The sequence below is a fragment of the Neophocaena asiaeorientalis genome, unplaced genomic scaffold (assembly GCF_003031525.2).
Source record: "Neophocaena asiaeorientalis asiaeorientalis breed wild unplaced genomic scaffold, Neophocaena_asiaeorientalis_V1.1 scaffold477, whole genome shotgun sequence".
Classification (NCBI taxonomy): domain Eukaryota; kingdom Metazoa; phylum Chordata; class Mammalia; order Artiodactyla; family Phocoenidae; genus Neophocaena; species Neophocaena asiaeorientalis.
Genome location: NW_020172630.1, coordinates 973,418 through 986,745, shown reverse-complemented (window position 1 = coordinate 986,745; position 13,328 = coordinate 973,418). Strand labels below are relative to the sequence as shown.

Below are 13,328 nucleotides of genomic sequence, written 5' to 3'. Positions count from 1 at the left end.
AAGTTTTAAAGTCTAAAATTCTGCGCTTTGACCCATGATCCAACCGTTCTTTGCAACATGAGCTTCTGTGTTTAATATATCTAATAATATGTGTGACTATCATTTATTTAATATACACTATGTGATAAAGATGGTGCTGGACCCATTATGGAAACACAATCTCATTTAATCCTGACAACACTTCTGCAAAGTAATCACTGTCCCCATTTACCAGAAAGAGAAAATGAGGTTCAAATTGTAATTACAAGTAAAAAGAAGGATCAGAGTGGGGATTCACCAACGTCTGACTTCAAAATCTGTAAATTTTCTACAATATCACTTTGCTCTTCTACAAAACTAACTGGAGTCGATCCTCACTCCAACTTGTAGGTCCTACATGTGCAAATTTGCATATCCACTAAAATTTATTTGTAACCCCCAAATCAATACTCATAGTGCTTTCACGGTCATTCACAGACGTGAGAAAAGCAATGAAAAACTTGAGTCACCTGAGGCACATGTGCATGCACTACTGAAGTCAAACAAGGCAACACTGCTTTCTTGTTTTCAGCTCTTAATACCGTAAACAAGTGTCCTTTTTGTGGTTTATTTAGTGCCATGTTTTCCACCTTTTCGCGCTTTCTTTGGTGATTCGCTGTGTTAAATGGTCCCCAGGCATAAGGTTGCAGTGCTGTTTGCTGCTGCTAAAGCACAAAGAATGCTGTGCTGTGCCTTACGGAGAAAACACACGTATTAGATAAGCTTTGTTCAGGCACAAGCTATAACGCTGTTGGTCATGAGTTCAATGTGAATGGAGCCACAATATATGTTAAATAAGGTGTTTTTAAACGAAACCATACATAAAACAAGGCTATGCATTGATCGAATGATGAAAATGTCACGACCAAAGGCTCACAGGAACATAACCCTGCGTTTCTCTCAGGAGCAATGGTTCAGCATTCTCTAATTCAGTGTTGCCAGCAACTTTATAGAACATTACTATGGTGAATAATGAAAACTCTGATTGAAAGTTTTTCTCCAAAAATGTTTACATTAATATTTCAGTAAAAGATTCTCCTTCTGTCATTTCCTTCAAAGAACATCATTATTTTTTGTAGTCATCACCCATCTGTTTAAGAAAAAGAAACCCTATGCTGTCATTCCATTTAATGGGTTGCAGCTACATGTGTCTGACTTTGCTCAGGAAACTCATCTCTCTTAAAAGCAATCTGGCTTTCCAATGTGAAAGTCTAAGGAATTAAGTTTCATTTCTTACTAACGGATGTCAGAGATACTGTTTAAAGAAGACTGTTTCATGAGATTACGATTTTTAAGACTAGATGGTTACATGTAATAGGGACAGTACAAGCAACAACAACAACAAAAAGCTTAGCATAGGAATTTAAAAATATCAGCACAAATTGGAACTCTTACCTTTCTTGCCCAAGTCAGATATTTTATTGGGAAAAAAAAAAAAAAAAAAGATTACAGTACTTAAAACTCCAAACAAGGACAATTCAGAATTGAAAGAAAGAAAACCTGAAGGAGCCCATTGTCTTCAGCAAAATTTTGAATACAAAAAACATGGACCAGGAAAACAGTTTGTGGCCTAATGCACTAGTTCCATGATAAACACCATATATAGTATATCTCCATCAAGTGAAACTTAATCACCTTTTTACAATTGAGAGAGGGAAGGCAGCTTTTACTATGGTTAAGCCATGTATCATCAATACCATGAAGCTAGCCTATCAGTTGTAATAGCTTCTATAAAATACCACAGTGAGATTGCAATAAGCCTAGAAAATGGGCTACAAATCCCAGCTATGCTCAAGCAAGCAGTGAACCAAAAATAAAAATCGGTAAAACTGAACCAAGAGCTAGATAGCATTCATCTAGCTTCACGATTGGTAAGGCAAAGTTTATAGGCCAAGGTTTTGAAGTGACTTATTCAGATCTAAAAGACAGTCGTTATACAAAATAAAAACATTTATGTAAATTCAGGAAAAAAATCACGAAGTTTCACTCCAAAGGACATAGCACAAAAAAAGCTTACTTACAATGACCGAATACCATATTAATGTCCCTCTAAAATATCACTTTAAATATGCAAAGGTAAAGAGACTCAAAGTTGCACTTTATCACTTTTAATCTCTCCAGCTTAGACAAGCAATCTAAAAGATGTCACACATTCCTACTTAATACATTTGCTGGAATCTTTCAGATTGTAACTTTAGGTAAAGAAAATGTCAACTTTAAGTTTCTTTTCCAATCATCATATTTAAATTAGCCATTAAATGCTGAATTAACAATCAATCCATACAATAATATAAAAATACATGTATTAAATCACAATTTTCATCGATTATAAGAACTTAATAAAAATATTAATCATTTTAATATAACCATTTTGAAGAACTGGGCTGAATGTAGTGTAGTATCTAAATTATACCATCAATAGAAATGTTACATTTTCCCTTCTGCTTGGTGAAAATGAGCTCATGCAAGTATTTTTGACACTCACAGTGACACACACATTTGCCATTCTAAGGATGTGTAAGCAGCTCTCACTTTTAAACATGACAATATGATTCAGTCATACAGTATTTGTTGAAATACCAGCTTTCACATGAGTTCAATACGCTCTAAGCAAGAATGATCATTTTGACGGTTTCAGGTATCAGACAGAGAAGATAATTTAAAAGGTAAGAGTAAATGATTCCACTAGCACAGACTAGTTATCACCGTGACTAGTTTAAAACTAAGATTTTTCCAAGTACAATAAAAACTGTACTATAAAATACAATGGGTTTGCAATACAGAGCAGATTATCCAAGTAGAAAGCAAACGAACAAAATACAAACTCTAGCAGATTATCAACCTTACCTATTACTCATCTTAGCCCTTGTTAAAATACCCTGAGTAAAATGCAAATATTTTAAATAATGTTGGCTATATAAGATTTCTCTAAAAATGAACCATAAACGTCAACGCATCATGTTTTTAAATTTACAACAGTCAGATATGTAAAAATGAGTTCTTATCCAGTCACAATATAAACATTAAGGAATACTGATGTGAGATCTGGAAGTTTTTAATTCTCTAGGTTTTGTTAGCATTTTGGCAAAGCAAGTGATACATAAATGGTTTCAATGTAGAAAAAAAATCATAAAAGAGAAAAATATATAAGATTTACAGTAGTTTCTATCCACCCTGGGCCAACCTAGATCCCTAAAAGCCTCCCCCATCAGGTTCACTTCTGACTAAAGGAAGAATACCAGTCCTCCAGCAAAAACAGCCCCATCTTTTCATCAAAGAGGCTCTCACTTCAGTGATATTCCTCCAGGGGAAGAGGACAGGAGCCAGGTTCCCTCGAATGTCATTCCCCAGATGTTCAAAACGTAACTAATTTATTAGCATTAGAAGATTTGGTTTATAGGGGAATCTCACTGGTCCAGTTTGTAGCCTACAAAAAAATGGATTATTTTTAAGTATAACATTAGAATATGAATAAAGGATGAGGATGTGGCTTTTTATTCCATAGAAATGGATACATTTCCAAACATGAGAAGTAAACAAGAAAGCATGCCTACCATTGAAGTTGGGGTCCCTCCCGATTTTTTAATATTCTTGGAAGGCATTCCATGAAGGCGACTGAGTCTGGCTTGGAAACCTGGAAAATCAAAGTCCTCAGTTGAAGGAGGGTTTATGATCATTGGAGCATGGAATAAGATCCTATCAATTCAGAATTCAAAGTCAGTTGGAGGGGGAAATGTATTGAACAGTAGTGGGGAAGAGGCAAAATTCACACTTAAAAGATCCGAACCAATGCCTAGTAGGGTTTTAATGCAGCCAGCACATGACAACCAATTGTTTAAGCATTAGAGGATTATCCAGGGTTTTTCTTTCCTCCCAATTTATCTTTCTATCATTTCAACGTTTTTACCATGGGCCTAGCAAGAAAGCAAGTCAACCTTCCTAATAAATTGAAAGCATGAGAATTCAGTGGGAGCTGAATTGCTGGTCACCATGTTTCCTCATAGCATCTTGTGTCTAGAGTCCTTCATTTCCATTTAGCACCTCCTCTTTCAACGACTATTCCTAGACTGACTCTATGTCCCCTGTATCCACCATTCAGGCAGTGCTACTGACCTCTTCTTCCCGGATGTGACATAAGGGGGAAAGAACCAGTTAGGATACTTTCAAAGACAGGATCTGGTAAATTTTTGTCCAGATCAGTAGGATCTTCCTTTTCCCACCAGGGAATGACTCCAGTGATGCCACAAGCTCCCCCTGATTCCTTTTCATAAAACCAGTCGCTCTGCTCATCATCACCTGTGCAAATACAAGAAATCCCCGATAGATTCAGTTTTATCATCCAAATAAACCGAGTTGTCAGATTCAGATTTAAAAAATACAAGACGGTAATTAAATCTGAATTTTAGATGATTCATTTTTAATATAAATATATAGTATTTGTACAAAATTTTTAGTATACGTCCAAATACGAAATGGGTCCTACATGTACTAAAAAATAATTATTTGTCTAAAATTCAAATTTAATTGGGGATCCTGTATTTTATCTGGCAATCATCTATATAATCTATAAAGAAAACTTTTTATTCTACACCATGGTTTCACTTAAGAAATTTTTTTTAATACTATAACAAGAACTTCCATCAACAATAACATAAAATGTTATGTTTCAGAACCAATTTAAAAATGTGAAAACCAATAATATACTGGTTAATCCTTTGGCAAAAACTGTAGGGAAATCCAGTTAAGTTACTACCCTTTCCATATTAAGGAAAAATAAATCTCCTGCCAGGAATTAAATGGTATAAAATGATAGAACTCGTTCTTTGCAGCTGATAATGGTATATAATTAGCTTAATTTCATGATTTCTATGGAGTGCAAAAGGGGAAACAATCATGAACAGATGTGACTAAATGAAATTAATCTAAATTCATTAAGAAATAGTTGTGAAAAAGTTGATTTTAAATGAAAAGTGACAACACTACAGAGTTTACAGAGAAACTACACTGAACCTCTACAAGCAAGGTATTTTTAAAATAGAATCCTATTCATAGTAAGTCTGACTTCTAGGACCATCCTTCAGTGTAACCATGAAGTAACAATCAATTTAAAATTCACTTTGAAATGTGCCCTTGGTGTGAATCAACAGTATTTTTGTTTTTGTTTTTTTTTTTTGCGGTACGTGGGCTTCTCACTGTTGTGGCCTCTCCCATTGCGGAGCACAGGCTCCAGATGCGCAGGCTCAGAGGCCGTGGCCCACGGGCCCAGCCGCTCCGCGGCATGTGGGATCTTCCCAGACCGGGGCCCAAACCCGCGTCCCCTGCATCGGCAGGTGGACTCTCAACCACTGCGCCACCCGGGAAGCCCCCAAATCAACAGTATTTTGTATTTTTTTAAAAAAGGAATAATAAAGAGATGTATATGGAGACAAAAAAACAAAACAAAAAAAACCTCAAAGAAAGCAAAAACAGAAAAGCAGATGGTTTTAAAAATAAGAGACAAATAACATTTTGAATATGATCTGAGATTCATTAGTCTTCTTCACGATTCTTAGAAAAACTACTAGCTTCTAAGAGGGTCGTCACAACTGCTGTAAACTTTTTCCCTTTACAGAAGATTTCTGGTTTCCAAAATCTCTTACTACAGATGTTTTAAAACACAAACTAAAAAAAAACCCTTAAACTTCCATTGAAAATGATTTTATGGGAAATGGCTGTATTTAGAATTATGAGGGAGTTAAAAATTTAAACCATTTGGAAAACCAAAGTCACCTGTTTATTTCAATTGAGGATTTAATAAAAATTATTTTTTTAAAACAACAAGAATTCAAAGCACAAATATATTAGTACTTTCATTGAGAGTTATAGTAGGAGTTCACAGGTCAGGTACAAGCATAAGAAAAGAAAGGGAGTCACTTGAAACTGACTACCCTAGATCTTAATTCCAATTAGACAACATTATAATAGAAAAATGGGGTTATTTTATTTTTGATGTGATATACAACTTTATTCTTAATACAGAAATCAAATAGCTACAGATTAAGAACTTGGGCTCTAAAGTCAGACAGAACAATTAGATTTCTACTGTTTTGTAACAATGGGGAAGTTACTTCAACTTTATTAGTCTGGGTTTCATCATCTGGAAAAAAAAAGAGGGGGAGATCTCATAGGGCTGTATTAAGAATCAAACAAGAACTTAAAGTAAGTTAAATGTAAAAAAGCAATTAGCAATATGAAACATGATAGGCTCACAATAAATGCTAGCAGATTATTCTAAGCCATCCAATGCTTCTCAAAGATGGATAGGCTTGTCAAAACGTTATTTTTTTTTAAAGTGTTTTCATTTCATTTCATTACCAAAGGCAATGTTTATAACATAACTTTGGGTAGACATAGGTGTTTTAACAAGAATTTAGGTATATTATCAAGGTAGTCAAGCTACTCTTAGCCCTGAGGTTCTAACGTATTTCAGTGAAGTCTACGGTCTTCAAAACAATTATGTATCTATTTATCAGGGACAGATGGTTTACAAGTAAGCAAAAAGGAATAATAATTTAATTTACTTAATTTGTACAGCCAAGAGGAGGAAAAGACTAAGAAAAAAATGTGGCGCAGCTATTATTTTATCCTTTTTTCATAACATCATTAAACTATTTATAATTTTAAAAAAATTTTGTGGGTTTTTTTTTTCCCTTAGAAATTACTGCTTTCCTCTAAAGATCTCAAGAAAGGAAGAAAACACTTATGATAAGTATTCGTATGTATGTATCCTGCCCCCTTAGTAAGGTTTTCATATTTTCTACTGGGACAGGTAGTTTCAAAATAATGCCACGTTAAAGTGTGAAAAGCTTCAGGAAATTTCAAAGATGGGAAAGATGTAAGTTGAAAGACATTACTGTTTAACAGTGTACAATATTGAATTCAGGAAAATGGTCTAATTACTTACAAACTGGATAGGATGAATAAATGTCACAGCTGAATAAAAATGACAAATGACTTGCAAATCCACCTTTATTAATGCTTAAACAGAATTAAATACATTTGGAACCAGGTGGAGAATGAGAACCAGGGTCTTGTGAACTTGCTAAAAGAGACAAAATTGAAAAGACTTGAGGTATGTAAAGTTTTCTCAAGGAAGATAATCCTTCCTTAACATTATAGCTCCACAGACTAGCTTTTGGAGATAATTAAACCCCAGCCCACTAAGCAGTGTGTGGATTGCACTAAGGTAAATGGATTGCAGTCATCAATTTATGAAACAACTAGTAATAAGCACAACTTAAGAATGAAGGCATTTTTCGCAAAGAGATAAAAAAATAGCATCTCAGTACCTTGTCTTCCCTCATCATTGGTAAACAAACCAGCATCAGTGCTGCTGAGACTGCTGGATTCACTAAAATAAGGGAAAAGAAAAAAAAAAACAGATCAAAAGAACAATTGATCTCTCAGTTGTCAAATTTTAAAGAGACATGGCAGCTCAGAGATGGAACTTGAGCCTGACAAAGATCTGAAAGAAAATAAGATGATTTTTTTAAATCAAACTGCAAATATCTCGGTTCCATTAACTACAGAGCATATTATTTTTGGCACATAAAACCACAGGAATCTAATGGGACTCTGACAGCAAGCCAGATGTGACTGCAACGAGGTGCTGACACAATTGATGCACTTTATTATCTGCTTTCATCAAATGCTTACTGCTCCTTTCTTATTCCAGGCAATTCAGCTTGAGCCCTGAACACCACTGCGGAATGAAATGGGGAAAGTCCCAATCAAAAGCAGGCTCAGCCTTTCTTCAGCACATGAAATAAATACAAGGGCCTGGGACAGAATTACTTTTCATAGCCATATTTGCAAATATTCCAGAAGAGACATTACTTAAGAATTCCCAACAACTCTATTATTTGGCAAGGAGGAAAGAAGTTTACAATGGTAACAATCCATTAAATCAAAGCTCAGGTCTCTCTGAGCAGAAAATGAATATTGCCAATTATTAAGGAGGAAGTATACAAAAATATATACTTCTTATTATTTCCACAGAAGTTGGAGAGTATGATACAGAGTCAAACTTAACATATAAATGAAAATAAATAGTAAATATTCAACTGACATGAATTAAACTGTCACTTAGTTTTATCAGAAGCGATGCTTATATGAGAGTCTAGTTAGTTAAAAAAACCATAAGGACAAGGTCAGATAATAAGGGGTTTAGTTTTTAAACAATATTGAGTGATGTTCTTAAAAATTCTCATATACTTTCTTTTTACTGTAATTCTTAATTCTAACCAATCAGGAAATCGCCCCAGGTGATTTTTAAGTTATAATACTTTTCCATCAACAGGGAGAATTCTGTAATCTTAGTTTAAAAAAAAAAAAAAAGCATCCTAATCTGTTTTAAAATATTTCAATTGGGAGTTCAGCATTAAAATTCTAGATGAAATTCTAAATCCACATACTTTTTCTGAATACAAAATATCATTTCAGATTTTGTTTGATTTTTTTAAAATAAATATAAACAAAAAGTATAAAAATTTAAGTGGCACATTCTCCCAAGAAACTGAATTAGTACCTTTTTCTTTAACTTTCTTCAAATTAAGTGAATGTACGAAACTATCCTGCACATATGTTAAGGAAAGAAAACAATAGTTTTTAAAAGCATCATATCAATACATATTTTCTTATTTACAAACAGGTATGCTCTTCTATACATAGTGGTGTTAGACTATTAAAAACATTTCAGAATCTTTCTGCTATTTAGCTGACCAAACGACTATGGATTTTTTTTTTTCTCTGTGACTGAGTAGTGCTTTCTCGTCCGCCCTCATCAACACAACTCTAATAAAGGGCCTTAACATACACACATTGGGTTAAATTCTTTTTCTGAAACCCTCGAGGCAAAATTATTTAAAATTCATACATTTTTACACTTTAGAAAGGTACATTCTAAAATGCCTAAGAGGAGTCTGGGGTAGCACTTCATAATCAAACATATTAATATATTTTTTCAATTAAATGAAGGAATATCCATGTTAAATACAGGTCAAGTTAGGTCTGGCCACAAATTAATTAGTTTTTCACAGCTTTCAGGATTCAGATTTGCAGATAAAGGGCTGTGAATCTATGTGCCTTTATTTATTTGTTTTTTCAATGGTCTTCCAATCTCTCTGAGTTCAGATTTACCCCCTTTAATCTATTCTACACATAGCCAGCTTCATCTTTTCAAAACATAACTGGTTGACTAAAAATATTATGGTATCCTGGACCACAAAAAGGACAGTAAATAAAAACAAAAGAAATTCTAATAAAGTATTGACTTCCGTTAATGTGTCAACATTGGCCCATTAGTTCTGACAAATGTACCATAGTAAACAGATGATATTACTAATAGGAGAAGCTGGGTGTAGGATGTATGGGAACAGGGTATACAGAAACTGTGCTATCTTTGCAAGCTTTCCGTAAATCTAGAACTATTCTAAAAGAAAGTTTATAAAACACACAGGTGCATATATGTCTGTGTGTAAAAAAAAAAAAAAGTCTATTAAAATTCTTATGTATAAAATAGGTAACTAATAAGAACCTGCTGTATAAAAAAATTAAATTCAAAAAATATTCTTAAATTACTTCCTCAGATTTATAGGCTTAAATTTAGTCATCAAGGCTTTCCATGGATGGGCTCCCACTTAAATTCTTCCCATCCCCATCTCTGGTCCTTTTGTTTATGTCCTTTCTCCAAGAGGTATCCCTATCTCCTCTCTCTTCTCTGCTGTTCTTCTTAAAGATACAAGAAAATCAGAATTCCCTCTCTAAGATCAGCTCTTAGCCCTTAACGATCCTTGGCCTACTTTGAGATGCTTTTACACGTGTTTTAAACAACATGCTTCCTTATTTACATTTCATCTAATTGACATCTAGCTAGTTGCTCCAAGTATATCATGTAGTTGTTAGTGGGTACAATAAATCAGAACAAGAACTTAAACAGAAGCAAGGCTTTCCATTTTCAGGAGCTGAGGGTCATTATGGCTTATCTTCAAGGACACCTCTTCCCACCGTTTTTTAGTATGACTTTTATAGCACAGTATTTAGAGGAGAATATATTCCATGAATGCTTGCTGAATTAATGCATGGATACCAATCCCAATCCCCTGCCCCAATCTGTTCATTTCCTATTCTTGATACCTGTGCATCATCTGAGATTCCTCTTTCTCATGCATCCTCCCAAAAATATAGGCAGCCAACCTTCCACTTATTCCAACTCTTAAAACTGCTCCTATATATTTTTTTGTCCTCTACTACTGCTGCCGTAATTCACCTCCCTCTTAAGGATGGGCTGGAAGGTCAGCCAAAACTAGACGAGCCACTGTTGTCAAGGTCAGGTATCTTGATAAAATATAAATCTAATTGACTAAAAATTCTTCACTGACTTCCCATTACTTGTATGATGAAATCCAAACTACCATTGCACACAGGCCTTCAAAACACAATTATTGCTGTAGCCTCCGTTCCCACTTTATGTAATGCAGTTACATTACCTATACTTTCCCACATACATAGCACTCGCTTCACAACCATGTCTCTGCATAACTTATTCCCTCTACCTGAGATGATCCGCCTTAACTCCTCGATATCTGAACAAGGCTTTCAGTCACAGTTCTTTAGGAAGTTTTCCCTCACCAGTACCTTCCACTCAGCACATTTCTTTTTCATCATTTGCTTGTTTGGCTATTCCAGGTTATGAGGCTGAAGAGAACCGGGGCTGTCTTATTTGTCTTGGGACCATGAGTGGTGAACAGTAAACAGCAGTTATTCAGATGTGTGTTAAATCACACACACAGAGTGAAGTAGTTCCGTTCTTATCTATAAATCAGTTCCAAGGCAATATATAGCTTTTTATAACAGAAAAGCTTTGGAAGTGGTCTCAAAAAATGCTTATTCTTGTTGGGAAGATACTTTAAATATTTAGCAATCTTCCCACAAAGGGAATATGCACCTAACTCTTAAGTGACCACAAAGAATAGCTGTATAGCTAAGTTTAAAATATGAGGAAATAAATTTAATTTATTCAAGAGTGAAAACATCCTTTTTGAAAATTTGTACTTAGCCTGTTGACTGCTGGGTAGCCTGATGGCACCTAATACTCAAATATTTTTACAATGAATAGAAATGAAGAGAGTTTTATCTCATTTCTAGTCCAGTCTGTCAATAAAAGGAAGACATCAATAAAAGAAGGGGCTTATACCATCAATCCAGAAAGCAGGTAATCTGTGAATAATACAGAATTGAGGATCTATCTCAGCTGCCACACACCCTCCCTCCCAGCAACTAAGCAAGATAATTACTTTCAAGTCAAGCTGGATGGTCCTCAGTCACAATGGCCCAATACCTGCATACAAATAATTCTCATTCCGGTATAAAAATGACAACTTTCTTGGAAGAAAAGCAGGTACCATAAACTTCTCAAAACCTCCCTGAAACATTTATGTAATTTTTAGTTCTTTAGGAAAATTACATAAATAGCAAACCACCTCTAATAAAAGGTCCATTCTATAAACTTATACCAGGTCCTACACATACCTGTAACCACATTTACAAGGGGAAAGAAAAAAAAATATATATATATACGCTTATGAGATCCATAGCTCACAATCCACATGATTAAAATGTTGCCAATCTTACCAATTAAAAATCAAATACTCTCTCCCAGACCATTTTTAAAGAATATTTTTTTCTTGACCATAGTTGTGCATTTGATTTCAACGACATGCTTAAAAGGATGAACAGTGTCAACGTTTTCTCATTCCTGCAGGTAACATTAGTTCTGTGTAAAAGAAAAGTGATCACTTACCTTTTGAAGGTGTCAAAACAGTCCTTAACAGCTATCATTGCGGTATACCTCTTTTCTAGAATGGACAGATTAGACTAACTGCCAAAGGATTACTGCTTCTCCCATTTGTCTAATGACAAGATCAGGAGCTTCTAGACTATAAATTGGGTTTTACAATTCATAAGTGATCAGAATTCCTAGCAATCTACAGACTTCTTAAAATATCTAGCCACTCACGGTGAAGTGGTATCCACTTTTATGCTCAGGAATCAGAATAAACTGATGAACCGTGACACTAAAAAGCACCGGCGGCTAGAGCTCTATAATTAAACAAGTAAATAATTATAAATGCAATTCTAACAGTTATAAATGTGCTGTTATTCAAAAGCATTCTTTCCCATTGAAAATCCATTTCCTTTTCTCTTTGTAGCTGAAAATTAAGTCATTATAACACAATCAAAAAGACTGTTCATAGATCAGACAAGCAATTTTGCTTTGTGCTAAACATCATAAATTATAAGTAAATATAACCACGGTTAAACGGTAATATCACTACCATTATTATAACTTATGATTATTTTAAAATAGAATTAAAATCCGAAACACATTCAACGGCAAACAGTGGAGACATATTTTTAGACTTAGAGAATAGGAAAGTCACCTTTCACTCATGAGTTCGTCTGAGACTTTTTGCTCTTCGTATCCCATTTTGTCCTTATTGGTCTGGCTCGTTTCCTCACTTTCTAAGACTACTCCTTCGTCTTGGATTTTGGGTCCTTGTCTAACTATTTTCAATTTCCTCTTCTTGACCTTGCTCTTGGTAAACTCGTGACATTGGTAAGCTCTGTTGTCACGGTCCATGTCCTGATCTCTACAGCCTTCGAGGGGCTGGGTCACCGTCCGCTTGTTAGCGCTGTCCTGCGGGAGGTCCACTGCCATGCGCTTGACCTTCCTCCTCCTGCGCAGAGTTCTGTTCCCAAGGCTGTCCACGGCAAAATCAGACTCATGCCAGAGCGGCCTTTTCCCTCGAACGTTATTACTTAAGTTCGACGATGGCCTGCGCTTTGCCACTAACATTTGGTCGTCAGAGTCACTGTGATCTTTTTTATTATTATTGTAATTCTCTCTATAGTCCTTGCTTGGTTCTTCTAAACTAGAATCAGAGCCTTCACTTAAGCAGTGACCGGCCTCCCACGGGTGATGAACATTATACGACCTCCGTTTTCTCCCTCTCCGTTTCCTGGCCTGGCGTTTCAGAGGGCAGGAGATACTTCGAGAATGGTCTCCAGTTTCGGCAAATCCACCTCGAGCTTGCTCCGAGCTCTCCTCCAGGGCTGAGACAAGATCATGAACCAGTTCTTCCATGGTTCGACTGAAATGCCTACATTTTTTGAAAGAAAGAAAAAAAAATTTAAATAGTCAGGGTCAACCGTATTAACCTGGTTTATTGCAGCAGACAATTCATTCTAAATCTGACTAGAATGAATAGTTA

At 35.2% G+C, this 13,328-nt stretch overlaps 1 protein-coding gene across 4 annotated transcripts in view; it reads right to left on the bottom strand.

The window, feature by feature from the left end:
- GPATCH2 (G-patch domain containing 2) overlaps positions 1–13,328 on the bottom strand; it is a 169,374-nt gene that overhangs the window by 146,431 nt on the left and 9,615 nt on the right. For 3 of the 4 annotated variants that reach the window (XM_024739203.1, XM_024739204.1, XM_024739205.1), the window contains exons 2-5: positions 12,498–13,217; positions 7,347–7,408; positions 4,132–4,314; positions 3,573–3,652 (exon numbers count right to left, since the gene is read on the bottom strand). In XM_024739203.1, the coding sequence (XP_024594971.1) occupies positions 3,573–3,652; positions 4,132–4,314; positions 7,347–7,408; positions 12,498–13,217 (1,045 nt within the window). Of the gene's footprint in view, positions 1–1,414; positions 3,446–3,572; positions 3,653–4,131; positions 4,315–7,346; positions 7,409–12,497; positions 13,218–13,328 lie in introns of those variants that run through there. The other variant, XM_024739206.1, reaches the window with a different exon arrangement.